General features: G+C 53.5%; 2 protein-coding genes across 2 annotated transcripts in view; both read right to left on the bottom strand.

Annotated features, from left to right (window-relative positions):
• Window positions 1-312: 312 nt before the first annotated feature.
• Window positions 313-13307, bottom strand: LOC132320392 (electroneutral sodium bicarbonate exchanger 1-like). The gene is made up of 22 exons (XM_059832688.1): window positions 13220-13307; window positions 12412-12515; window positions 11802-11974; window positions 11426-11586; window positions 11133-11321; window positions 10876-10964; window positions 10586-10743; window positions 10129-10216; window positions 9477-9623; window positions 9208-9299; window positions 8525-8699; window positions 8255-8388; window positions 7392-7637; window positions 7184-7289; window positions 6669-6830; window positions 5870-5983; window positions 5360-5521; window positions 4518-4769; window positions 3810-3878; window positions 3089-3262; window positions 2852-2989; window positions 313-339 (listed from the first exon to the last, which is right to left on the bottom strand). The coding sequence occupies exons 2-22, from the start codon at window positions 12484-12486 to the stop codon at window positions 313-315; spliced, it is 2931 nt and encodes a 976-aa protein (XP_059688671.1). The 5' UTR covers window positions 12487-12515; window positions 13220-13307.
• Window positions 13308-17307: 4000 nt separating this feature from the next.
• Window positions 17308-27368, bottom strand: part of LOC132320352 (electroneutral sodium bicarbonate exchanger 1-like) — a 29619-nt gene continuing 19558 nt past the window's right edge. The window contains exons 26-45 of the mRNA XM_059832633.1: window positions 27037-27197; window positions 26753-26932; window positions 26496-26584; window positions 26206-26363; window positions 25749-25836; window positions 25097-25243; window positions 24826-24917; window positions 24143-24317; window positions 23873-24006; window positions 23010-23255; window positions 22802-22907; window positions 22287-22448; window positions 21488-21601; window positions 20978-21139; window positions 20136-20387; window positions 19428-19496; window positions 18707-18880; window positions 18470-18607; window positions 17916-18016; window positions 17308-17395 (exon numbers count right to left, since the gene is read on the bottom strand). Of these exons, the coding sequence (XP_059688616.1) occupies window positions 17308-17395; window positions 17916-18016; window positions 18470-18607; window positions 18707-18880; window positions 19428-19496; window positions 20136-20387; window positions 20978-21139; window positions 21488-21601; window positions 22287-22448; window positions 22802-22907; window positions 23010-23255; window positions 23873-24006; window positions 24143-24317; window positions 24826-24917; window positions 25097-25243; window positions 25749-25836; window positions 26206-26363; window positions 26496-26584; window positions 26753-26932; window positions 27037-27197 (2836 nt within the window). The remainder of the gene's footprint in view (window positions 17396-17915; window positions 18017-18469; window positions 18608-18706; window positions 18881-19427; window positions 19497-20135; window positions 20388-20977; window positions 21140-21487; window positions 21602-22286; window positions 22449-22801; window positions 22908-23009; window positions 23256-23872; window positions 24007-24142; window positions 24318-24825; window positions 24918-25096; window positions 25244-25748; window positions 25837-26205; window positions 26364-26495; window positions 26585-26752; window positions 26933-27036; window positions 27198-27368) is intronic.

Below are 27368 nucleotides of genomic sequence, written 5' to 3'. Positions count from 1 at the left end.
CCTCTTTGAGGAGTTCTCGGGTGACAGCTCGAGCTGGCTGCCTCCGGAGAGGGACCCCTACCCCCACTCATGCCCCCCAATTATACCTGTACCACCCAGCACCCCATCCCCAGGTCCAACCTGGAGGCCGAGCCCTTAATTCTCCCAGAGGGACATCACCTTCCCTTGGCTTCCAGCTCCGGCCTGGGGCTCTTCCCCAGCCTCTCCCTCCACTTACTCCAAACCCCACCCTCAGCACAGCCCCACAGACACTCCCCTCCTCCTTCCTCTGACCTCTCTCTCTTCCTTAACCCTTTCCTCACCTCCAGCACACTATACAGAGGGAGCCAGACGCACCACCTCCTCCACTGACTTCCCTGGCCAGGCGGGGACACGGTTGGAAAAATACTTTGGAATACCCGGAGCTGCTCAGCTCTTGCGGCCTAAGGCTTCAACTCCTTCAGCTGCTTCCGCCTCCCTTTTCTCGGGAACCGCTCCCGCGGCGCTGCAGGACAGCAGCTGTCCCCTCCGACAGTCACCATGCCACGCTGGCAAAAGTCAACCTACAGCTTGCAAAACCCCATCCCGTAAAAGCCGTCTGATTTTGGCCCTGCTTGGGGATGTACCCCTTTCTTCCTTACAGAGCAATTCTGTAGTTTCTTTTCCCCACCCGTTTGCAAGGAGCAACAACTTGCCCTTGGCATTTGGGGTTGGCTTCATGCACGAACAGGCTCCCGCAGAGGATGGGACAAGCCGATGGCAGGAGGGCTCGTGCACCCGTCCCAGCTGGGCACGAGGCACCAGTTGCAGACGCCGAGAGCCTGGAGCACGTGCTGAGGAGCCCACAGCAAGATGCAGGGCTGCAAGGGGACCTTTTCTTCTGGCTTGTCCTCTCCTCCCAGGCTCCACGGCCAGCCGACTCGACCGCATGTGCCTGAGGTGACACCACAGCCCAACGACCCCCCGCCCCAAAACCTCAAGAGAGCACGAGAGCCATCTCTGCTTCACAGCTTCTTCCTGCATAGCGGCAGGGGAAGGGAGAAGGAAAAGGCATCTTGCCGCTTTCCTCCCGGCTCATCCCACCCTGGGAGAGAAGAGACTTTGCAAGGACAGGGGAGAAGAAAAAACTACAGAGTGCCAGGGAGGTAAAAGGAAGGAAAACAGCACTGAATGATAAAGCGGCAGCAGTCCCTCTACCACTACAAACCCACACCACCACACGCACGTACACACGGGAACTTCACGACACCGAACTCCCATTGACTGGCACGTACACCTCAGTTTGCTGGTCTAGAGATACTGAATGCCTGAAGCACACCAAGGAGAACTGAAAACATCGACATGGCTTTAATGGGAATCCTCCAACTGGAAAACAGCGGTATCTCCCCGTCTCTGCGTTGGCACGTCCCTGAGTCACGTTCTCACTCCTCCCCTTCAAAGCCGAGGCTCCTAAATAGCAAAACTGGGGGGAAAAAAGACAAAAAGAGGGAGAGCACCATCAGTGGAAGACCTGCCGGCTGCTGCTGGTTCAACCCTGTTCGTGGGACCACCCTGGCAGTGACGAGCTGGTTTGCATGCCACGGTCCTCGCTGCCTGTTCCCAGGGACGGGCCGTTTGCTCGGTACTGCCTGCCGAAGCACGGGAAAACTGTAGGCATGCGCCGTCGCTTGCAGAGGAGCACGGTCACGTTCACATGCAATCCTTTACCTCTTTCCTCCCCGGATTCAGACTGTTTCTGTGTTCATAGTGAGAGCCTTCCACACGCTCGTTTTCAACACTTCCTCCGAGATATTAATCTCGCAAGGATCAGTCCTGCAATAAATATTTTACAGAGCAATCCGTGACTATGGGAACTGATGCCACCAAGTGCGTTAGCATCAGCAAGAGGAACAGCGGCGCCCCGAGAATCCAAGCTCAGCATAAGCACGGGAGGTTTTGCTGGATGAGGAGTTTTGCGAGGCAAGCCTGAGAGCTGCAGAGCTACAGCTCCGTGCAAAGGCTCTTGCGGGCGTTTAGCCCTGGAGTGGGCTCCTAAGCCACTGCTGGTACAGATCATGCCTGCAACCCCTCGTTTTTACGTATGAGGATCTCCAGCTACCCTAAAGTCACTGAGGATGCGACTTTTTGGGGTCAGATGGGAGTTGTGCAGCCACTCTGCTTGGAGGCAGAGCCCTGCGATCCCCTCCTGCAGCCCTGCCCGTAGATGTGATTTTCCCACCAAGCTGACTGCTGCTTTCTATGGGACGCTCAAGAAAGATGCAAGTGGAAAAAATTGTGCCAAACACCTTCCAACTAATCTTGCCGGGGGTCCTGGCACTTGGTGGGGCTTTACCTGTCCCTGCTTTGCTTTGGTGTATCCAAGTTGCTGGTCTTGCCCAGTTTCAGCAGAACTGAACCGGCAGCAGCAGCAGCTTCCATCATTTTCGGGGACTCCTGATGGAAAAAAGGGACAAATCAAGTTCTCTGTCTTGGATCCAAGTGGAAAAAACCTGAACACCCAGCAAAAACATTGCATGCTGCCCTCTCCTTCTGACTCGTGGCACCTTTAGCTATTAGCGCAGCAGGGTAAAGACCTTTCACTCTGAATTTTTTGGGAGGGGGTTAAAAACACTGTTACGAGCCAATCTTTCCATCATCATCATCATCATCTGTTATTATAAATGACTCATTTAAAAAATTATACCTCTATTCAAGTGTTAAGCTCACTGCTCATTCAGGGAAAAAAAAGGTTAAGATGTGGGATCCAGGCTATTAGGATCTGTTTCTTTTGAGTTCTGATCTTGCCCCAACATGTAAAGACAAGCTGTGCTAGAAACAGGCAATCTCACAGCCCGAGGGAGATGTCCAGCCCCGAGCGCCCAGCAAGCGTTACCTCTTCTTCATTGGCTTCGTTTTTGGCACCGTCCAACTTCTTCTTCTTGCTCTCTGGCATAAGGTCATCCAGGAAGCTGAGCTCTCGCTTTGAGAAGCAGAAATCCATGGCTTTCCGGACAAATACAAGAGCCAAAACCTGCACGAATAAGAGGGAAGATGAGGTGAGGCCAGAGGTGGTGCTACATCTCACTCCAACATGGCAAACATCCCTGTGCCGAGCGGCACCGCCTCTTACCATCATGGGAAAGACGATGGCGGCACGGGACACCTTGATGGCCCAGAGCAGGACGAGGCAGATCAGCTGGATCACGGTGAAGAAGTGCACCTTTCGCAAGGGGACGTGCCGCAGGTAGATGAAGTCCGGCTGGTGTTTCGCCGGCATCCAAAACAGCTTCAAGCGATCGAAGAACTGCAAAATCAAAGTGGAAAAGTTGCCACCTTGGGACTGCGGAAAGCTTCTGGCCCTCTTGAGACGTGGAGGGAGTTTTCAGGATCTCGCTCGCCATGAGAAACCGTGGATCCCACTATGCTCCTCCTGGGAGCAGCACCCATTTTCCCTTCGCTCCAGCTAGAAACCAGCTTGCCCGTGAGAGCTGCCCACCCACGTGCAATTATGCCACGTTATTCTATGATTAGCTTGTCTTGGCCCACTGAATCCCCCAGCAAGGATTTCCACCAGTGGTAGAAATTGCCTTCCCTGTGCACTCAACTCCCCCATTTTCACCTAACCAAACACTGGCCTGCCCTAACCTGTGTTTAAACAGGGAGCGCTCAACTTGCCCGGTCCTCCCAGCCCTATAGACCTCCTGTGCCTCCTCCAATCTTTTTCGTACACAAAATATTTTCATTGCTTGCTTTCCGAGAGGTTTTTTTCCCATGCCGCTGCTTTTTTCCTGCTTCTACGGAGATGAAATACCAGGCAGCGGACATGCTGCACGCTGTAAAAAAGTCCGTACCTGAATTTCTCCGAGCGACGACACGCCCATGTAGAGAAAGACGCCGTAAAGCACAGGCATTGGTATAAACTGAAAGAAAGAATGCAATCATTTATTTTTTTAAATTGCATTTTCAGTAGTACCACTCTCTTCTACAGGCACTGCCTCAAATTGCCTACAGCTTTCCAGTTTCCACAGGGTTAGAGACGTGTCGGATTTTAACCAGCAGAGCTTTTGTGCCTGCGAGTGAGCTAACGCTCTGCTTTAGGCTGACCGTTGGAGTTATCTTTCATCAGCAGAATCCTATCTTCCAGAAAGGTTGGAGGAAAACAGGCGACCATGCTACCATATGCCACGTTCTGTGACGGTAGAAAAACCTTTCTCCTTATTCTTGTAGCAACAAGCAAAAGCGACGTGCCTCCTCTTAGCCTAGCGAGGAGATTATCTTGTGGGAGGAACACGCAAGGAAGCCCATGGAGATGATTTCAGTGTGTTTAGCTACTGGAACGGCTGTGCTGAGGCATTTGGGGGAGCAAATTGCCATCGATAACGTGCTGAACGGCTGGAAAGCGTAAGCGAGGAGGCTGCTTCCCACTGTGGGTCAAGCCCCAAGGTTTGGGATCACCTCCTCCTCCGCTCCACAGCTGCTCGGGCCTGGAGAGAGGGGACTGGTTTTGGGTAACCTCCAAAAAGCTCGTGGCTGTTGGGTGTTTTGCATTTTCCTCTTACCTTTAACACAGAAGTGAAGAAGACAGAGCAGCCCATGAGCACAAAGATCATGGAGCCAGTGACTCTCTGCTCTCGTATCCCCAGAAACTTGGGTTGTTCTCCTGGAGCTGCGCACTCAGACTCGACTTTGAGGCTATTCACGTGGGTGATGGACAGGACGGTGGCAGCCACAAACCAGGGCAGCCCCATCACGGAGCACACCCCGAGCATCACGGCCACCATGAAAAGGTCCAGGTGGTACCCACATCCTTTCTGCGGGAAGCAAAACAAGGAGATGAGCGTCCCACAGCACAAGAGCAAGGACAACGTCGCAAGTCAGGCTCAAACCCCGCTAGAGCGCAAGTCAACTTCTTGAGAATTTAAAACACGCCTCGGAAACAAATAAGGAGGTATCTGCTCTTTGTGCAAGCCCCTTGCATGAAAAGGTGGCAGGAGTTCAGACAAAGTGGATTTGGTTGTGCGATAGCTACTTCTCAAAAGAAAAAAAGAGACCGGGTTTTTTCCTTCATAAAGAAATTTCCACCACTTGCAAGTAGGATGTGACTCTGAGTTATCCCTGGCAGCGCGTCAACACAATTCGATCCCCCATCCACTGCTGACATTTTAAAACAAAACCACGCTTCTCTATTGCTCCAAGATTAATTTGCTCCTCTGAAAGGCTGCTCATCTGAACTCCCTGTCGTTTGCTCCCTGTGTCATCATTAATGCAGGAGAGCATCCTGCCACGCAGCCTGACGTTTTCCCAAACCAATGCCTTCCCAAAGCATTTGGAATAGGAGCTTCTCCCCGTGCCTGCAGCCCGGAGTGGGTTGGGGATGGGCTCATCTCTTGCAGCCCCTTACCTTCAGCCTGTGCTCCTTCCTGTTCACAATAACAGCAGTGATCTGCTGGTCCATGAAGATCAAGATGGTGCAGAGCAGAGCTGGGATGAGCGCAGCCAACACCGTCCACCAAGGGTTGGGTCCTACGGGGCTGATGAACCACCCGCGGTCGTCTCTGGTAGGCTGCAACAAAGCACACACATCAGCATCATCTCCCAGCCCAGCCACCTCACTGGCTTTGCTTTTCCCCTCCATTCCCATGTCAGAGCACCTCCCAGCCCTGGCTTCACGTCACCCTGGGGTTCAGCACTGCCGGTGCCCTCTTTGCAAGCACCTACAGATACTTCTCCTGGAGGTATCTAGTTTTGGGGCTGTCTTCTCCTTTCCCGAAGGAAACAATGCGCTTGGAGGCAGAAGAGGAGATGGTCGCACCACCAGCATCTCCTCCGGACTCAGCCCTGTCCTGCCCCGGCATCACCTTGTGGCATCCCCAAGGGCTGAAACCAGCTCCCTGCCAAAACACCCCGTTACCTTGAACATATGGGGGACGTGGAGCTTCGGTGATGGGATCCCAATCATGAAGTCCATGAGCACCATGACGACGATGGTGAGGAAAACAGCAAAGTCGCTTACTGTGGACCGTACCTGGGGCAAGAAACCAGAGCTGAAGGGGGCGTCGCAAAGGGGGCCACAACATGACATGGAAAAGTGAGGGACGTCAACGCCATTAAGACCGGTTAACAAAACCCCTCCATGCTGAGGACATGCAGCCAAATCCCTTGGTTAGATACCGTTGCTGTGTTTGTGCCTGTGAGATCTGGTGCCAGGCAATACAAAATGTTTAATTAGGTGGAAAAGGGTTGTCTTAATTGAAACCTTAAAAAAAAAAATAAAATTACAAAAGAAGGAAGCAGATGTCTGCCACGACAGCCACGCTCACAGCTAAAACGGGAATAAGGCACTGAGGCATCATTTGCTCCTCAAAAGGAAGAAATAGTGTCGTTTGCTATGGCAGCTCCTCAGCTGAATCAGCCTTCCCCTTGAGCACATAATGCACAGAAGGTGAAAAAAAGTAACTGTGGAAGACCTGATTTCCCACTGCCTGAGCAAGAGATGGCTCCAGGACAGGTCGCCAGGCAGGTGGGAAATGCTACGATCCTTTTGCGCTCATGGAAATGAGTGAGGGACGTCCACGCTGATGGAGAGCTTGGCCTTCAAGGTCAACGTTTCCCAGCTCGACCGAGTGGTGGCAAATACTGCTTAGTGCTCCAGGAAAGCCATTTTGGGAAATGAGCGTGGAGACTGCTGCTGGCCACCGTCTTCTACCTACTCTGGTTGGGAAGTATCGGCTGGTCTTAAACTTCTTCAGTAAGCTCGACAGCACAAAGGTGGAGAAGAAGAGGATGCAGCACCAGAACAGGACGTCAGGCGTGTAGGGGCCATTGGGTCCACAGGCAGGTCCTTGAAACTCTCCATGCAAATACCGACATTCCTGGAGAAACAGAGCATCAGGACACAAAGGCAGTGCACGTGCGGCAAGGAAACCTTGCATAACGAGGGGGTTATTTCTGCTGCCGGTCAGAAATATTGTCCTGCCACCGCGTTGAGGAGGCAGACAGTTATTACCCACGATGTTGGGCACAAGGTGGACTGGACAAGGTGGACTCTCCTTCCCAGGACCAAGCGGGTTAAAACCACCCATTAGATGTAAGCAATGACTTTTCAGAGCAGCACTAGCACAGCTGGAAGCCCATCACCACCTGAAGGGCTCCGACTTGCGCACCACGCGAATGCCCCTGGGCCCCGTGGCCGCGGCACGAGGAAGCAGTGGCTCGGGGCACTTACGGTCACCGTGAGGTTTTCCCAGGCGATGCCAGACACGTTGATCTTGTTGCTCTCCCAGAAACGCAGGGTTTCATTGCTGGGATGCGTCGGTGCCTCACACTTACAGCTGGGAGGAGAGAAGCCAAGACACGGGTAAGGGAGAGGCGATGCAGGTGCAGCCCTGAGCTCCTGCCAAGGGGCAGGGGCGTTTTAGGAGGAAAAAACCCACTAGTCGATGGTGAGGAAGTCGAGCTGGCTGTGCATGTGCACAGGGTAGGTCTCCCGCAGGTGACTCAGCTTCTCTAGAGCCTCGTAGATGAAGATGAGGCAGATGAGGGAGGCGAAGGCTTCTTCGGTGAAGCGGGTGATGTAGCACACCAAAGAGCTGGCGTCGGTGGCCACCAGCACGATGCAGAAGAAGGCGGTCCACAGCCCGATGCATGCCCGCAGAGAGAGATAGGAGAGCGTGTACTCCCTGGGAAACCAAAATAAAACCAAGGGTGGAAAGGCCAGCAAGAGGCTCCAAGTTGGGGCTTAATGATAAATTTAAATTGCAATAAGGGTGGTTCATCTCACATCGAAGTCATCACAGCAGAAGGACTGTCATGGAAAATACCCATTTCACATGAAAAACTCCTACTTTTTCAATGAAATCATCCAAACTCACAACATTTCAGCAGTAGACTATTTGGCTACCTGAGCAAACTGTATTTCCACTTCCAGCAACAATCAGGCTAAGAAGTGCCTTGTTTTGTACTCAGAGGGAAGCAAATCTTCCCCCATTCCCAAACCAGAGTGATTTGTCTCCTCTTCCTTGTGCAGCCCATCTTGGGCATCCACATCCTTGTGGTTTCTCCTCCTCCAGCTGCTTCGCTTTAAGCCTAAAACCCCCAAATGACCCCATCCATCCTTCAGAGAGCCAGGGCTCTCGCACCATCACATACTAAAGCAGCAGCGTGCAGCATCTGTGACACACAAGACAACTTCAATCGAACAACTGCCGCTGAGAGAAATGAAAGACAAACATCTTTTCTCCATCCCCGCTGCCTTCTGAAGGCTCTCACAGCACCCGGCCGCAGCAACCAGCCTTACTTGCAGAATTTGTAGAGGATCTTCTCAAAGACGAGCACGGGTCCGGTGCTGCCGAGGATGGTGAGAGGTTGGCCAGCAAAGAGGGAAAACACCACGCCGGTCATGGAGGCGCCCAGCAGCGACTCCATGGCACTCTGTCCGGGGAAGAGAGGCAGCAGTGAGTACAGAAAGCATTAGGGGGAAAAAAAACCCAGAGCAAACTCACTGCAGCAAGGACTTTTGCATGAGTTTTATCCTCCCCCGTGCCACCCAACAGAGGGAGCTGCTCACTATGTGGCCATCGGTCGCCTCCCCCAGCAGTCCCCCGAAGGTGATGACAGGGGACATGCAGGCACAGTAGAGGAAGAGGAAGGACGCCAGACACTGCAGCCTCAGACCATCCCGAAAGTCGCTCCAGAACCACGGGGCTTTTCGCTTCACATCCAGGATCAAACCTCCAAAGAGCCTGGAAGAAGGACAAAATAGAGACAGTTCTCCTGCAAGACCACATGGACTTTTCTTGGCTGCAGAAGGGCAATCACAAGCATGGAGTAATTTTCAGTGCTGAAAAGAAGCCGTCTCCTTCTCCCTTTTTACACCCACTAGAAACTGAGGCACGCCAAAATGCCCTCCAACAACAAAAATAAAAAGAAGAAAAAAGAAAAAACAAGACCTAACCTGAGAGCCCATCCCCTCTTACTGCAACACTCCCTTGCTCTGAGAAGCAGCAGGGCTCTACCTGGAGGTATTTGCACATCTGCTTCCACCCCAAATCAAGAAAACCTGTGTGCACTGATGCTGTGGCTGAGCCCAGCTGCCCACATCTCCCACCTGCCCAGCCCAGGGACCCAGATGGGCATGTGGAGCCCCTTCACTGAACCAACTAACCCCAAAAACCTGCTCAAAGGCAAGGTGCATGCTCAGATTTGGGAGGCAAGCAGAAAAAAAACACCCCAAACTATCAAAGCTTGCACCTTCCCGTCCGCTCCAGTTCAGGACCGCTGTGCTTCTCCGGCTCACTGTCAGAAGCACTGTCATCGAGAGCTCCTGGCATCTTCCTTTTTTCCTGTTCAAATGGAAATAAGACAGACAGCTATTTGTAACCACTGGCTTGTTTTGCTTCTGGTCTGGCCATGTGACTGTGTCAAACAGGGACCTGGTGAATCTGGAGCCCTGAACAGCGTCCCCAGCTGCCTGCCGTCCTGCCCGTCCCCCTCGCACCTCCCTCCACCGCAGCACCCACCTGCGAAGGGACGTTTTTCGGGGGCTCGATTCGGATCGATGGATCCCACTCTCCAGGCGGCAAGACCGTGACCTGATCCAGAAACTCATCGATGCCGGCCACGAGGTCAGCCCGGTTCTTGGCTTTATAGGCGACGTCATGGAAAACCTGCCCGTAGGAGACAACCTGCTCAGAGGACAACCCATCTCGCATGCCCTAAGCAGTGCAATAAGCACTTGGCTAAACGCAAGATAATTTCCCCCAAATTTCCTGCTGGCAATGGCAGGAAGTATTCCCCCAAAAGGAAAAATCTGTCCATCGTGTTCCTTGTAATCCTCTCCTCCACGAGGCCCCCCATCCCCCATGGCACACCGCAGCCTGTTGCTTAGAGAGGACAAGTTTTACTGGCCCTGGCAATGCCACCACTGGGGACAGCGTGCTGGGGACCCCGGGGAGAAGGACGAGGTGCAGGATGCACCCCGGGTGGGATTTCAGCCTCCAGGATGTGGGGGGATGCAAACGTGCGTGTTTGCTTTGGGGTGCGAACGAAGGGTGGGCTATTTGGAGAGCTGCCGGCAGCGGGGACAGCAAACGCTCTTCCTCACTACTACAGAGACAGGGAGAGGTGAAGAAAGCCAAAAATGACCCAGAGATATCCCTTCTCACGTCGCACCTCATCCGTCATGATAGTAGCCATGGACCTGCCGATCTCATGGTACTGATGGGCTTTTCCTTCTGGTCCAAGCAAAACAAACAGGAACCTGGGCGAGACAAACAAAAGGAGAGAGACGAACGTGTCATGGCTCAAAGAGCACCCAAGGAAATCCCTGGCAGCTCCCAGCCCAGAGCACGGCTCGAGAGGGGACACGGAGGCTCACCGACTCCGGTGATGAATTGGAAATTCATCAAAACCCATCGCAAATTTCATTTTGGGGCCAACTCTCATTTACGTTGGCCAATGGGTTTAAAAGCTACAGCAGGGAAGGGGGAAATGAAGGCAAGGAGACGTGGCTGGCAGAAACGTGCTGGCTCCCGCTGGCCTTGTTCCCTTGGGATGCCAAACTGGTGCATGCCATCTGATGTTTTGTTGGGGGGGTTTGAAATAAAAACTTTGTGCTTCTCGTTCAGACCTTGTTGGGATGGGAACTTCCGTCATGCCCGAGAGGAGGACAGCCGGGGTCAGGCGGACAAATGCCACGATGGGCTGGCGAAGGAAATCCAGCTCTCCTACGAGCACGTTGGACGCTTCAGCCCCGCTGGGAATTTTCTTCATGAAGTGCAGCTCCGCCTGGGCACAACAAGCCATTTTCAGGCAATTACCCCAAAAGCAAAGCCCACAGCACCCTGCAGCTCCCTCTGCAGCCAAGGTTGCAACAGCAAATTCGGCCCTGAAGGCCTAAGAAAGCTATGAGTGTCTCACCTTGCTTAAATCCGTTGTGCTGGTCTCATGGTTCACCCCATTTTTAGCTTCCACAGTGGTGGGAGAAGGATGAGGGGTAAGTGTTTGAGCTGGTAGAAAAAAGAAAGTCACTCAGAAAGACGGACAAGGAGCAATTGGGATGCTTCTCCTTTGCTAGGACAAACCTAATGGGGCCAAAGCCCTGCAGAAACCCTCATCTGCTGCCAAAGCCCTGCAGAAACCTTCACCGGGTGCCAAAGCCCTGCAGGAACCCTCACCTGGCTTGTCGAGGAGGTGCAGGTCCGACCGCTTCTTGCTCACATCAGTAAACGAGCGGACGATGGGGAGCAGGCTGTTTCTTTTCTTCTCGTTCTGATGGTGGTGCTTCTTCAAAAGAACTTCTCCAATTTTTGCCCGCGTGCGCTCGTCAAACTCCGTGAGCTGTTCTTGCTGGCCCACGATCAGATCTGGGCATGGCACAGGAAAATGAGGCAGGGTTTGATCTAGGAAGGAAGGGCACAGCGGCGAGCCAAGCTCGGCCGTTCCCGGAGGGACGCGGCACCCACAGTACCTGCGATCTCTTCGATGCTGTTGGCACTAATGTCCAGCAGCACCGTGCCATTGATGATGCAGCTCCTCAGCTCAAAGAGGCTGTGCAAGGACAGCGTGGCCACATAGGGCTTGCTCCAGCGCTCGCCGCCGTCTTCCACATCCTCCTCAAACTTCAGCCACCTGTGGACATCAGGTGTGGTCAGCCCCATTGCAAGGAAACAGCCCCAGCTCTCCAACCCCTTTAACAGAGCTACAGGTAGCAAGGGGAGACGGCTCCTCCCATCGGCACCTGCAGCTGCAAAAGCTTCGCGTCCTGAGGAGTGGAAAACAGAGCCCGCGGGCTCTGCCGGCGCACAGGAACTCCTCTCCCACCGCAGCCAGCAGCAGGGATTTACCTTGCCGTTTCCTTCCACTCGGCATCTTCGCCCTCTTTCACGCAGATCTCATCCAGCTCGGTGAACAAGGCGTGAGGGACATGCTGCTCGTCCTCCTTGGTCCTGAGGATGAACTGCACCCGCTGGGACGGGGTGCCTGGGGGCAGAACACAGAGACCCGTCCCGTTACCACGCTCGAATATGGCCCATCACGCTCACTTGCAAAGCGGGCATCAGATCGGCACCAGTTCAGCCACAAATATTGGGCCGGCCCCTCTCCCCTGGCTCTGTTGGGGCTTGCACAGAGCCACGGAGAAGGAGAAGCATCTATTCCACCCCTGCACAAGGATGGGCAGCTTTCCTTACCCACATTTCCATTTTTAAAGCAGGCATCCCGCTAAGGAAGATGAGCCTAAATCCATTATACATTTAACTACCTCAAAAAAAAAAAGATGAAAGTTTTAAAAAAGAGGGTCTTGTTAAATAATGCCACTTTCCCTCGGAAGAACAGCAAGTCACTCAAACTAGCCACATGGACCTGCTTGCAGAAGACCCCAGTGCCCATGTAGCCCCAAGGAGTTTAATGAACGTGGTGGCGGGACTTACAGTGGTAGCCCTGCTCCGTCGGGGCACAGTCCTCCTCCTGTTCCCGATGCTTCTGCTTGTGGGGTCGGTGATGCCGGTGGCATTGCCCCACCGGCGGCATCTGCACGCCGGCGTACAGGGTCCGGTGGCCTGCAAAAAAGCAGCATTTGCATCGCTCACGATATTGGGGAGATGGATGACACAGATGCCACGGTTAAATCAGTGCAGCCATCCCAGGAGGAAACACCAATTTTGTTTTCACTGGATCCCTGAATGTCACAGACCTCTCCTTTTTTCCAAGCCTGTTTTACTCGAATTTTGCAACAACAGTGCAACAACAAGTGATGGCTCCCCCAAAAGTGCCCTGAAAGCATCCAACGTCTTCTCAAATTCCAGCTTGGGCTGGCCAACACTCAGCCTTGCTCATTAAGCAGTGACAGAAGGGAATTCTTTTTAAAATCTTTGTATGGCACAAGGCGACAAGAGAAGATCCAATCAGTCCCATGATAAGGAACTCCAGAAGAAAAGAAGAAAAGCACAGCCTCGTGCCTGCAGCTGTCCAATTATTCTCCAGACCTCTCCAAGCCAGGAGCAGCCTCTGCGAGTAAACAAGCCGTGAATTATCCAGCCCCATGGCTAAAGCTCACACCGTGACCTCCGCGGGGGCTTTTTCCCTCTGTTGAAAAGCCGTAATATTAAAACACGTGAAAATAACTGTGCTGCTTTATTAAGAAGCATGGCACGTTTTGCTGCACATGATGTCACACCGAGTGAGGGACATTGTAGGGACTTTGTGCAACGGGAAAAGGCGCCGGGCTGGTGGCCCCTCTACCAGCATCTCAGCAGAGACTCACCTTCCAACTCCTCCTTCTCATAGTGAATCTTGGCACTGTTGCTCCTTCTCCCCTGGTCAATCAGTGCCTCCTCGTCATGCCTCTGTTTAGCAATGAGAAGAAGGTAAAAGTTGGGGCTGGGCGTCTAGAGCTCCCTTGCGTCCTGCCGGCAAGTCTCCTTCTCTCTTAGACACCGTTTTGCCTCCGTGCTGCGACCAGGGATGCTAAACCTGCCCCTGGCAGCCCTCCCCAGTGCAAAGCATCTCCCCCTGCCCATCCTTCTGCCCTCCAGGGAAATGCCAATGGGATTTCGGGGAGAGTTTTCCCCCTGTTTGGGGGATGCTCAGCCCTTCGGCTGTGCTACCTGTAACTCTTCCAGAAGTGTCATTTTGTAAGCCCCGTTCTGGTTCATCCTCACGTCGGTCACCGGTTTGGGGGGATAATTGAACCTCCAGATCAATCAGGGGGCCAGAGTCCCCCGGGACACCTGGACAGCTCTCACCGAGAGGAGCTCAGTGGCACCCAGTGTGCACCAACTCCAGAGACACAACAAGTGACCGTTTATGGCATCACAATCGGTGATGCGTATCCAGGCAGTTATTTAAAGCCACGCACCCCAGGACTCTTCCCGCTTGGAAAACTTAGTGGATGGGGAGAAACCAGCTCTGTTTTGGGCAAAAACTAGCCGGAATAGAGAAAAGGGGTGTAAATGCCGCATCCTGCTGGGCCGAAAGGCATAAGCAGCGTTTGGGTGTATTTAAAAGCACAAGCTGCCAAAATACGAGTGAGGTGCAAAGCCTTGGGGAAAATACGCCTTACGGGGCAAAATACGCATTAGGAGGAAACATAGGAGGAAACAGGACAAGTGAGCACCTCCGTCTCTGCGGCAAGATGCTCTCAGCGTCCCATGGCCCTTCTGTTGCAGCATCCTCGAAATCGCGGCAAGCCTTGCGCGGAGATGCCACCGAAGGAAAGGGCCCCGCTCAGAACTCACTCGGTCCCGGTTAGGCCACTCAAATGGACTCGGAGCGCTTATTTTGTTGAGGAAATTGCTGGAGGAGTTAAGGGTTTCGTAGAGCTGTGGGGTTGCGGACCTGTGGCCTTGGGATGGGATGGAGCAGGAAGGGGAGAAGCCTCCGGAAAGCAGTTTATCCCATCCCAGCATGGGCACCAGCACTTGCAAACGCTTTGCCTTCCCTCTCCGTCCTTCTCCGCTGCTGACAGGTGCCTGCAAAACATCACATTGTCAAAACTGGGCTGGGCAAGGGGATGCCGAGCTTTGCATCGCTCACTTTGGAGTTTTGGAGCAGCCAGAGTTGTTCCGCTTAGCACTATTTCCTAAGCACAAAGCTCCGGTTGGCTGCTTCGAAGCTGCTTTTGTTGGGAGGCTGAAAGCAGTAATTGCTTGTAAAACTGAAATCGGAAATCACTGGAGCAAAGGAGGAAGGTCCGGCTTTTCGGGGAACGGTTCTCTTTGCAGAAGGTGAGTGCCTTTTCCTCCCTTCTGTACTACCAATCTCTGAAGAAATCAAACCAGAGTAATGAGTGCTTGCTGACAGGCACCCAGCAGTCTGGTTTTCAGCAAATAAAGGGTGACGATTGGGCAGCCTCACTATTACAATGTGCCTCGTTCTTCTGTATTTGTCCAGACGAGCTCCCTTCTGGCTCTCTACCAGCCCACGCAGGGACATTGCCATGTCCCCCCCAGGATTTCTCGGCTGTCTCAGCCCAGAGACGGGCTGCACGGGGACGTGGCGGGGCAGAGTCAGGAGGGGGCCATGCTTCGGGCACGGTGCTGAGCCCCACTCCACGCTGGCGGCTGCGTGGCAGGAAAAGCCTTTGGGGACCTTCTGCCGTGAACCTCAACATCAGCTCTCCATCCTGGAGCTGGAGGAGGTTGAGCGAAACCTCGGGGCAGCACCACGCTCCCTCCCAGGAGCAGCAAGCAGGGACCAGGGCGGAGGCACGAACCCACCGCAGCCGAGCAAGACGTCGGGCAAATGATATGGGACGGGATAGTGCATATACCTGATGTCAGGAACAAGCCTGGCCGGGCTTGGCAGACCCCCTGAAACCCAAAATTATTTCTATGGATTTATTACGGCTTTTCTGGAGGATGCTCCACACAGTGAAGTACTTTGCAGGACACAGCCCCTGCCCTGGCCACCTCCTGCAGGGAGGCTGCCAGATGCCACCATGTGCATTAAACCACCTTTTCTCCCCCCATCCTTCCCTCCTGAGCAGATGGCAGTCGTACGAATCCCAAAGCACCCAAAGCTTCGCCTCCAACACCAAGCGGCACTCGGAAGGCACCTTCACCACTCTTAGGGATTTACCCACGCCGGCCACCCTAACAGGGGCCGACCCTGGGATCCCGCTGAGAAGGCAGAGTCCCAGGGAAGGTTTCCCATCCCTCTTTGAGGAGTTCTCGGGTGACAGCTCGAGCTGGCTGCCTCCGGAGAGGGACCCCTACCCCCACTCATGCCCCCCAATTATACCTGTACCACCCAGCACCCCATCCCCAGGTCCAACCCCGAGGCTGAGCCCTTAATTCTCCCAGAGGGACATCACCTTCCCTTGGCTTCCAGCTCCGGCCTGGGGCTCTTCCCCAGCCTCTCCCTCCACTTACTCCAAACCCCACCCTCAGCACAGCCCCACAGACACTCCCCTCCTCCTTCCTCTGACCTCTCTCTTCCTTAACCCTTTCCTCACCTCCAGCACACTATACAGAGGGAGCCAGACGCACCACCTCCTCCACTGACTTCCCTGGCCAGGCGGGGACACGGTTGGAAAAATACTTTGGAATACCCGGAGCTGCTCAGCTCTTGCGGCCTAAGGCTTCAACTCCTTCAGCTGCTTCCGCCTCCCTTTTCTCGGGAACCGCTCCCGCGGCGCTGCAGGACAGCAGCTGTCCCCTCCGACAGTCACCATGCCACGCTGGCAAAAGTCAACCTACAGCTTGCAAAACCCCATCCCGTAAAAGCCGTCTGATTTTGGCCCTGCTTGGGGATGTACCCCTTTCTTCCTTACAGAGCAATTCTGTAGTTTCTTTTCCGACCCGTTTGCAAGGAGCAACAACTTGCCCTTGGCATTTGGGGTTGGCTTCATGCACGAACAGGCTCCCGCAGAGGATGGGACAAGCCGATGGCAGGAGGGCTCGTGCACCCGTCCCAGCTGGGCACGAGGCACCAGTTGCAGACGCCGAGAGCCTGGAGCACGTGCTGAGCCCACAGCAAGATGCAGGGCTGCAAGGGGACCTTTTCTTCTGGCTTGTCCTCTCCTCCCAGGCTCCACGGCCAGCCGACTCGACCGCATGTGCCTGAGGTGACACCACAGCCCAACGACCCCCCGCCCCAAAACCTCAAGAGAGCACGAGAGCCATCTCTGCTTCACAGCTTCTTCCTGCATAGCGGCAGGGGAAGGGAGAAGGAAAAGGCATCTTGCCGCTTTCCTCCCGGCTCATCCCACCCTGGGAGAGAAGAGACTTTGCAAGGACAGGGGAGAAGAAAAAACTACAGAGTGCCAGGGAGGTAAAAAGAAGGAAAACAGCACTGAATGATAAAGCGGCAGCAGTCCCTCTACCACTACAAACCCACACCACCACACGCACGTACACACGGGAACTTCACGACACCGAACTCCCATTGACTGGCACGTACACCTCAGTTTGCTGGTCTAGAGATACTGAATGCCTGAAGCACACGAAGGAGAACTGAAAACATCGACATGGCTTTAATGGGAATCCTCCAACTGGAAAACAGCGGTATCTCCCCGTCTCTGCGTTGGCACGTCCCTGAGTCACGTTCTCACTCCTCCCCTTCAAAGCCGAGGCTCCTAAATAGCAAAACTGGGGGGAAAAAAGACAAAAAGAGGGAGAGCACCATCAGTGGAAGACCTGCCGGCTGCTGCTGGTTCAACCCTGTTCGTGGGACCACCCTGGCAGTGACGAGCTGGTTTGCATGCCACGGTCCTCGCTGCCTGTTCCCAGGGACGGGCCGTTTGCTCGGTACTGCCTGCCGAAGCACGGGAAAACTGTAGGCATGCGCCGTCGCTTGCAGAGGAGCACGGTCACGTTCACATGCAATCCTTTACCTCTTTCCTCCCCGGATTCAGACTGTTTCTGTGTTCATAGTGAGAGCCTTCCACACGCTCGTTTTCAACACTTCCTCCGAGATATTAATCTCGCAAGGATCAGTCCTGCAATAAATATTTTACAGAGCAATCCGTGACTATGGGAACTGATGCCACCAAGTGCGTTAGCATCAGCAAGAGGAACAGCGGGGCCCCGAGAATCAAAGCTCAGCATAAGCACGGCAGGTTTTGCTGGATGAGGAGTTTTGCGAGGCAAGCCTGAGAGCTGCAGAGCTACAGCTCCGTGCAAAGGCTCTTGCGGGCGTTTAGCCCTGGAGTGGGCTCCTAAGCCACTGCTGGTACAGATCATGCCTGCAACCCCTCGTTTTTACGTATGAGGATCTCCAGCTACCCTAAAGTCACTGAGGATGCGACTTTTTGGGGTCAGATGGGAGTTGTGCAGCCACTCTGCTTGGAGGCAGAGCCCTGCGATCCCCTCCTGCAGCCCTGCCCGTAGATGTGATTTTCCCACCAAGCTGACTGCTGCTTTCTATGGGACGCTCAAGAAAGATGCAAGTGGAAAAAATTGTGCCAAACACCTTCCAACTAATCTTGCCGGGGGTCCTGGCACTTGGTGGGGCTTTACCTGTCCCTGCTTTGCTTTGGGATATCCAAGTTGCTGGTCTTGCCCAGTTTCAGCAGAACTGAACCGGCAGCAGCAGCAGCTTCCATCATTTTCGGGGACTCCTGACGGAAAAAAGGGACAAATCAAGTTCTCTGTCTTGGATCCAAGTGGAAAAAACCTGAACACCCAGCAAAAACATTGCATGCTGCCCTCTCCTTCTGACTCGTGGCACCTTTAGCTATTAGCGCAGCAGGGTAAAGACCTTTCACTCTGAATTTTTTGGGGGGGGGGGTTAAAAACACTGTTACGAGCCAATCTTTCCATCATCATCATCATCATCATCATCATCATCTGTTATTATAAATGACTCATTTAAAAAATTATACCTCTATTCAAGTGTTAAGCTCACTGCTCATTCAGGGAAAAAAAAGGTTAAGATGTGGGATCCAGGCTATTAGAATCTGTTTCTTTTGAGTTCTGATCTTGCCCCAACATGTAAAGACAAGCTGTGCTAGAAACAGGCAATCTCACAGCCCGAGGGAGATGTCCAGCCCCGAGCGCCCAGCAAGCGTTACCTCTTCTTCATTGGCTTCGTTTTTGGCACCGTCCAACTTCTTCTTCTTGCTCTCTGGCATAAGGTCATCCAGGAAGCTGAGCTCTCGCTTTGAGAAGCAGAAATCCATGGCTTTCCGGACAAATACAAGAGCCAAGACCTGCACGAAATAGAGGGAAGATGCGGTGAGGCCAGAGGTGGTGCTACATCTCACTCCAACGCGGCAAACATCCCTGTGCCGAGCGGCACCGCCTCTTACCATCATGGGAAAGACGATGGCGGCACGGGACACCTTGATGGCCCAGAGCAGGACGAGGCAGATCAGCTGGATCACGGTGAAGAAGTGCACCTTTCGCAAGGGGACGTGCCGCAGGTAGATGAAATCCGGCTGGTGTTTCGCCGGCATCCAAAACAGCTTCAAGCGATCGAAGAACTGCAAAATCGAAGTGGAAAAGTTGCCACCTTGGGACTGCGGAAAGCTTCTGGCCCTCTTGAGACGTGGAGGGAGTTTTCAGGATCTCGCTCGCCATGAGAAACCGTGGATCCCACTATGCTCCTCCTGGGAGCAGCACCCATTTTCCCTTCGCTCCAGCTAGAAACCAGCTTGCCCGTGAGAGCTGCCCACCCACGTGCAATTATGCCACGTTATTCTATGATTAGCTTGTCTTGGCCCACTGAATCCCCCAGCAAGGATTTCCACCAGTGGTAGAAATTGCCTTCCCTGTGCACTCAACTCCCCCATTTTCACCTAACCAAACACTGGCCTGCCCTAACCTGTGTTTAAACAGGGAGCGCTCAACTTGCCCGGTCCTCCCAGCCCTATAGACCTCCTGTGCCTCCTCCAATCTTTTTCGTACACAAAATATTTTCATTGCTTGCTTTCCGAGAGGTTTTTTTCCCATGCCGCTGCTTTTTTCCTGCTTCTACGGAGATGAAATACCAGGCAGCGGACATGCTGCACGCTGTAAAAAAGTCCGTACCTGAATTTCTCCGAGCGACGACACGCCCATGTAGAGAAAGACGCCGTAAAGCACAGGCATTGGTATAAACTGAAAGAAAGAATGCAATCATTTATTTTTTTAAATTGCATTTTCAGTAGTACCACTCTCTTCTACAGGCACTGCCTCAAATTGCCTACAGCTTTCCAGTTTCCACAGGGTTAGAGACGTGTCGGATTTTAACCAGCAGAGCTTTTGTGCCTGCGAGTGAGCTAACGCTCTGCTTTAGGCTGACCGTTGGAGTTATCTTTCATCAGCAGAATCCTATCTTCCAGAAAGGTTGGAGGAAAACAGGCGACCATGCTACCATATGCCACGTTCTGTGACGGTAGAAAAACCTTTCTCCTTATTCTTGTAGCAACAAGCAAAAGCGACGTGCCTCCTCTTAGCCTAGCGAGGAGATTATCTTGTGGGAGGAACACGCAAGGAAGCCCATGGAGATGATTTCAGTGTGTTTAGCTACTGGAACGGCTGTGCTGAGGCATTTGGGGGAGCAAATTGCCATCGATAACGTGCTGAACGGCTGGAAAGCGTAAGCGAGGAGGCTGCTTCCCACTGTGGGTCAAGCCCCAAGGTTTGGGATCACCTCCTCCTCCGCTCCACAGCTGCTCGGGCCTGGAGAGAGGGGACTGGTTTTGGGTAACCTCCAAAAAGCTCGTGGCTGTTGGGTGTTTTGCATTTTCCTCTTACCTTTAACACAGAAGTGAAGAAGACAGAGCAGCCCATGAGCACAAAGATCATGGAGCCAGTGACTCTCTGCTCTCGTATCCCCAGAAACTTGGGTTGTTCTCCTGGAGCTGCGCACTCAGACTCGACTTTGAGGCTATTCACGTGGGTGATGGACAGGACGGTGGCAGCCACAAACCAGGGCAGCCCCATCACGGAGCACACCCCGAGCATCACGGCCACCATGAAAAGGTCCAGGTGGTACCCACATCCTTTCTGCGGGAAGCAAAACAAGGAGATGAGCGTCCCACAGCACAAGAGCAAGGACAACGTCGCAAGTCAGGCTCAAACCCCGCTAGAGCGCAAGTCAACTTCTTGAGAATTTAAAACACGCCTCGGAAACAAATAAGGAGGTATCTGCTCTTTGTGCAAGCCCCTTGCATGAAAAGGTGGCAGGAGTTCAGACAAAGTGGATTTGGTTGTGCGATAGCTACTTCTCAAAAGAAAAAAAGAGACCGGGTTTTTTCCTTCATAAAGAAATTTCCACCACTTGCAAGTAGGATGTGACTCTGAGTTATCCCTGGCAGCGCGTCAACACAATTCGATCCCCCATCCACTGCTGACATTTTAAAACAAAACCACGCTTCTCTATTGCTCCAAGATTAATTTGCTCCTCTGAAAGGCTGCTCATCTGAACTCCCTGTCGTTTGCTCCCTGTGTCATCATTAATGCAGGAGAGCATCCTGCCACGCAGCCTGACGTTTTCCCAAACCAATGCCTTCCCAAAGCATTTGGAATAGGAGCTTCTCCCCGTGCCTGCAGCCCGGAGTGGGTTGGGGATGGGCTCATCTCTTGCAGCCCCTTACCTTCAGCCTGTGCTCCTTCCTGTTCACAATAACAGCAGTGATCTGCTGGTCCATGAAGATCAAGATGGTGCAGAGCAGAGCTGGGATGAGCGCAGCCAACACCGTCCACCAAGGGTTGGGTCCTACGGGGCTGATGAACCACCCGCGGTCGTCTCTGGTAGGCTGCAACAAAGCACACACATCAGCATCATCTCCCAGCCCAGCCACCTCACTGGCTTTGCTTTTCCCCTCCATTCCCATGTCAGAGCACCTCCCAGCCCTGGCTTCACGTCACCCTGGGGTTCAGCACTGCCGCTGCCCTCTTTGCAAGCACCTACAGATACTTCTCCTGGAGGTATCTAGTTTTGGGGCTGTCTTCTCCTTTCCCGAAGGAAACAATGCGCTTGGAGGCAGAAGAGGAGATGGTCGCACCACCAGCATCTCCTCCGGACTCAGCCCTGTCCTGCCCCGGCATCACCTTGTGGCATCCCCAAGGGCTGAAACCAGCTCCCTGCCAAAACACCCCGTTACCTTGAACATATGGGGGACGTGGAGCTTCGGTGATGGGATCCCAATCATGAAGTCCATGAGCACCATGACGACGATGGTGAGGAAAACAGCAAAGTCGCTTACTGTGGACCGTACCTGGGGCAAGAAACCAGAGCTGAAGGGGGCGTCGCAAAGGGGGCCACAACATGACATGGAAAAGTGAGGGACGTCAACGCCATTAAGACCGGTTAACAAAACCCCTCCATGCTGAGGACATGCAGCCAAATCCCTTGGTTAGATACCGTTGCTGTGTTTGTGCCTGTGAGATCTGGTGCCAGGCAATACAAAATGTTTAATTAGGTGGAAAAGGGTTGTCTTAATTGAAACCTTAAAAAAAAAAATAAAATTACAAAAGAAGGAAGCAGATGTCTGCCACGACAGCCACGCTCACAGCTAAAACGGGAATAAGGCACTGAGGCATCATTTGCTCCTCAAAAGGAAGAAATAGTGTCGTTTGCTATGGCAGCTCCTCAGCTGAATCAGCCTTCCCCTTGAGCACATAATGCACAGAAGGTGAAAAAAAGTAACTGTGGAAGACCTGATTTCCCACTGCCTGAGCAAGAGATGGCTCCAGGACAGGTCGCCAGGCAGGTGGGAAATGCTACGATCCTTTTGCGCTCATGGAAATGAGTGAGGGACGTCCACGCTGATGGAGAGCTTGGCCTTCAAGGTCAACGTTTCCCAGCTCGACCGAGTGGTGGCAAATACTGCTTAGTGCTCCAGGAAAGCCATTTTGGGAAATGAGCGTGGAGACTGCTGCTGGCCACCGTCTTCTACCTACTCTGGTTGGGAAGTATCGGCTGGTCTTAAACTTCTTCAGTAAGCTCGACAGCACAAAGGTGGAGAAGAAGAGGATGCAGCACCAGAAGAGGACGTCAGGCGTGTAGGGGCCATTGGGTCCACAGGCAGGTCCTTGAAACTCTCCATGCAAATACCGACATTCCTGGAGAAACAGAGCATCAGGACACAAAGGCAGTGCACGTGCGGCAAGGAAACCTTGCATAACGAGGGGGTTATTTCTGCTGCCGGTCAGAAATATTGTCCTGCCACCGCGTTGAGGAGGCAGACAGTTATTACCCACGATGTTGGGCACAAGGTGGACTGGACAAGGTGGACTCTCCTTCCCAGGACCAAGCGGGTTAAAACCACCCATTAGATGTAAGCAATGACTTTTCAGAGCAGCACTAGCACAGCTGGAAGCCCATCACCACCTGAAGGGCTCCGACTTGCGCACCACGCGAATGCCCCTGGGCCCCGTGGCCGCGGCACGAGGAAGCAGTGGCTCGGGGCACTTACGGTCACCGTGAGGTTTTCCCAGGCGATGCCAGACACGTTGATCTTGTTGCTCTCCCAGAAACGCAGGGTTTCATTGCTGGGATGCGTCGGTGCCTCACACTTACAGCTGGGAGGAGAGAAGCCAAGACACGGGTAAGGGAGAGGCGATGCAGGTGCAGCCCTGAGCTCCTGCCAAGGGGCAGGGGCGTTTTAGGAGGAAAAAACCCACTAGTCGATGGTGAGGAAGTCGAGCTGGCTGTGCATGTGCACAGGGTAGGTCTCCCGCAGGTGACTCAGCTTCTCTAGAGCCTCGTAGATGAAGATGAGGCAGATGAGGGAGGCGAAGGCTTCTTCGGTGAAGCGGGTGATGTAGCACACCAAAGAGCTGGCGTCGGTGGCCACCAGCACGATGCAGAAGAAGGCGGTCCACAGCCCGATGCATGCCCGCAGAGAGAGATAGGAGAGCGTGTACTCCCTGGGAAACCAAAATAAAACCAAGGGTGGAAAGGCCAGCAAGAGGCTCCAAGTTGGGGCTTAATGATAAATTTAAATTGCAATAAGGGTGGTTCATCTCACATCGAAGTCATCACAGCAGAAGGACTGTCATGGAAAATACCCATTTCACATGAAAAACTCCTACTTTTTCAATGAAATCATCCAAACTCACAACATTTCAGCAGTAGACTATTTGGCTACCTGAGCAAACTGTATTTCCACTTCCAGCAACAATCAGGCTAAGAAGTGCCTTGTTTTGTACTCAGAGGGAAGCAAATCTTCCCCCATTCCCAAACCAGAGTGATTTGTCTCCTCTTCCTTGTGCAGCCCATCTTGGGCATCCACATCCTTGTGGTTTCTCCTCCTCCAGCTGCTTCGCTTTAAGCCTAAAACCCCCAAATGACCCCATCCATCCTTCAGAGAGCCAGGGCTCTCGCACCATCGCATACTAAAGCAGCAGCGTGCAGCATCTGTGACACACAAGACAACTTCAATCGAACAACTGCCGCTGAGAGAAATGAAAGACAAACATCTTTTCTCCATCCCCGCTGCCTTCTGAAGGCTCTCACAGCACCCGGCCGCAGCAACCAGCCTTACTTGCAGAATTTGTAGAGGATCTTCTCAAAGACGAGCACGGGTCCGGTGCTGCCGAGGATGGTGAGAGGTTGGCCAGCAAAGAGGGAAAACACCACGCCGGTCATGGAGGCGCCCAGCAGCGACTCCATGGCACTCTGTCCGGGGAAGAGAGGCAGCAGTGAGTACAGAAAGCATTAGGGGGAAAAAAAACCCAGAGCAAACTCACTGCAGCAAGGACTTTTGCATGAGTTTTATCCTCCCCCGTGCCACCCAACAGAGAGAGCTGCTCACTATGTGGCCATCGGTCGCCTCCCCCAGCAGTCCCCCGAAGGTGATGACAGGGGACATGCAGGCACAGTAGAGGAAGAGGAAGGACGCCAGACACTGCAGCCTCAGACCATCCCGAAAGTCGCTCCAGAACCACGGGGCTTTTCGCTTCACATCCAGGATCAAACCTCCAAAGAGCCTGGAAGAAGGACAAAATAGAGACAGTTCTCCTGCAAGACCACATGGACTTTTCTTGGCTGCAGAAGGGCAATCACAAGCATGGAGTAATTTTCAGTGCTGAAAAGAAGCCGTCTCCTTCTCCCTTTTTACACCCACTAGAAACTGAGGCACGCCAAAATGCCCTCCAACAACAAAAATAAAAAGAAGAAAAAAGAAAAAACAAGACCTAACCTGAGAGCCCATCCCCTCTTACTGCAACACTCCCTTGCTCTGAGAAGCAGCAGAGCTCTACCTGGAGGTATTTGCACATCTGCTTCCACCCCAAATCAAGAAAACCTGTGTGCACTGATGCTGTGGCTGAGCCCAGCTGCCCACATCTCCCACCTGCCCAGCCCAGGGACCCAGCTGGGCATGTGGAGCCCCTTCACTGAACCAAAAAACCCCAAAAACCTGCTCAAAGGCAAGGTGCATGCTCAGATTTGGGAGGCAAGCAGAAAAAAAACACCCCAAACTATCAAAGCTTGCACCTTCCCGTCCGCTCCAGTTCAGGACCGCTGTGCTTCTCCGGCTTGGTGTGAGAAGCACTGTCATCAAGAGCTCCTGGCATCTTCCTTTTTTCCTGTTCAAATGGAAATAAGAGAAAGACAGCTATTTGTAACCACTGGCTTGTTTTGCTTCTGGTCTGGCCATGTGACTGTGTCAAATAGGGACCTTGTGAATCTGGAGCCCTGAACAGCATCCCCAGCTGCCTGCCGTCCTGCCCGTCCCCCTCGCACCTCCCTCCACCGCAGCACCCACCTGCGAAGGGACGTTTTTCGGGGGCTCGATTCGGATCGATGGATCCCACTCTCCAGGCGGCAAGACCGTGACCTGATCCAGAAACTCATCGATGCCGGCCACGAGGTCAGCCCGGTTCTTGGCTTTATAGGCGACGTCATGGAAAACCTGCCCGTAGGAGACAACCTGCTCAGAGGACAACCCATCTCGCATGCCCTAAGCAGTGCAATAAGCACTTGGCTAAACGCAAGATAATTTCCCCCAAATTTCCTGCTGGCAATGGCAGGAAGTATTCCCCCAAAAGGAAAAATCTGTCCATCGTGTTCCTTGTAATCCTCTCCTCCACGAGGCCCCCCATCCCCCATGGCACACCGCAGCCTGTTGCTTAAAGAGGACAAGTTTTACTGGCCCTGGCAATGCCACCACTGGGGACAGCATGCTGGGGACCCCGGGGAGAAGGACGAGGTGCAGGATGCACCCCGGGTGGGATTTCAGCCTCCAGGATGTGGGGTGATGCAAACGTGCGTGTTTGCTTTGGGGTGCGAACGAAGGGTGGGCTATTTGGAGAGCTGCCGGCAGCGGGGACAGCAAATGCTCTTCCTCACTACTACAGAGACAGGGAGAGGTGAAGAAAGCCAAAAATGACCCAGAGATATCCCTTCTCACGTCGCACCTCATCCGTCATGATAGTAGCCATGGACCTGCCGATCTCATGGTACTGATGGGCTTTTCCTTCTGGTCCAAGCAAAACAAACAGGAACCTGGGCAAGACAAACAAAAGGAGAGAGACGAACGTGTCATGGCTCAAAGAGCACCCAAGGAAATCCCTGGCAGCTCCCAGCCCAGAGCACGGCTCGAGAGGGGACACGGAGGCTCACCGACTCCGGTGATGAATTGGAAATTCATCAAAACCCATCGCAAATTTCATTTTGGGGCCAACTCTCATTCACGTTGGCCAATGGGTTTAAAAGCTACAGCAGGGAAGGGGGAAATGAAGGCAAGGAGACGTGGCTGGCAGAAACGTGCTGGCTCCCGCTGGCCTTGTTCCCTTGGGATGCCAAACTGGTGCATGCCATCTGATGTTTTGTTGGGGGGGTTTGAAATAAAAACTTTGTGCTTCTCGTTCAGACCTTGTTGGGATGGGAACTTCCGTCATGCCCGAGAGGAGGACAGCCGGGGTCAGGCGGACAAATGCCATGATGGGCTGGCGAAGGAAATCCAGCTCTCCTACGAGCACGTTGGACGCTTCAGCCCCGCTGGGAATTTTCTTCATGAAGTGCAGCTCCGCCTGGGCACAACAAGCCATTTTCAGGCAATTACCCCAAAAGCAAAGCCCACAGCACCCTGCAGCTCCCTCTGCAGCCAAGGTTGCAACAGCAAATTCGGCCCTGAAGGCCTAAGAAAGCTATGAGTGTCTCACCTTGCTTAAATCCGTTGTGCTGGTCTCATGGTTCACCCCATTTTTAGCTTCCACAGTGGTGGGAGAAGGATGAGGGGTAAGTGTTTGAGCTGGTAGAAAAAAGAAAGACACTCAGAAAGACGGACAAGGAGCAATTGGGATGCTTCTCCTTTGCTAGGACAAACCTAATGGGGCCAAAGCCCTGCAGAAACCCTCATCTGCTGCCAAAGCCCTGCAGAAACCTTCACCGGGTGCCAAAGCCCTGCAGGAACCCTCACCTGGCTTGTCGAGGAGGTGCAGGTCCGACCCCTTCTTGCTCACATCAGCAAACGAGCGGAGAAGGTTGTTTCTTTTCTTCTCGTTCTGATGGTGGTGCTTCTTCAAAAGAACTTCTCCAATTTTTGCCCGCGTGCGCTCGTCAAACTCCGTGAGCTGTTCTTGCTGGCCCAGGATCAGATCTGAGCATGGCACAGGAAAATGAGGCAGGGTTTGATCTGTGAAGGAAGGGCACAGCGGCGAGCCAAGCTCGACCGTTCCCGGAGGGACGCGGCACCCACAGTACCTGCGATCTCTTCGATGCTGTTGGCACTAATGTCCAGCAGCACCGTGCCATTGATGATGCAGCTCCTCAGCTCAAAGAGGCTGTGCAAGGACAGCGTGGCCACATAGGGCTTGCTCCAGCGCTCGCCGCCGTCTTCCACGTCCTCCTCAAACTTCAGCCACCTGCGGACATCGGGTGCTGTCAGCCCCATTGCAAGGAAACAGCCCCAGCTCTCCAACCCCTTTAACAGAGCTACAGGTAGCAAGAGGAGACGGCTCCTCGCATCAGCACCTACAGCTGCAAAAGCTTCGTGTCCTGCGGAGCGGAAAGCAGAGCCCGCGTGCACTGCTGGC

Source organism: Gavia stellata, chromosome 35 (genome assembly GCF_030936135.1).
Source record: "Gavia stellata isolate bGavSte3 chromosome 35, bGavSte3.hap2, whole genome shotgun sequence".
NCBI classification, from domain to species: Eukaryota; Metazoa; Chordata; class Aves; order Gaviiformes; family Gaviidae; genus Gavia; species Gavia stellata.
This window is presented reverse-complemented; position numbering and strand designations above follow the sequence as displayed.

Bases quoted from the DNA above. Each gene is read 5' to 3' on its own strand.
- LOC132320392 (XM_059832688.1), bottom strand. From the start codon at position 12,486: ATGCCGCCGGTGGGGCAATGCCACCGGCATCACCGACCCCACAAGCAG. The intron at 8,389-8,524 runs GTGAGCAGCTCC...TTCCCCGGACAG, and splicing joins AGGCGACCGATGGCCACATA to AGTGCCATGGAGTCGCTGCT. The intron at 5,522-5,869 runs GTAACGGGGTGT...GCTTTGTTGCAG, and splicing joins ACGTCCCCCATATGTTCAAG to CCTACCAGAGACGACCGCGG.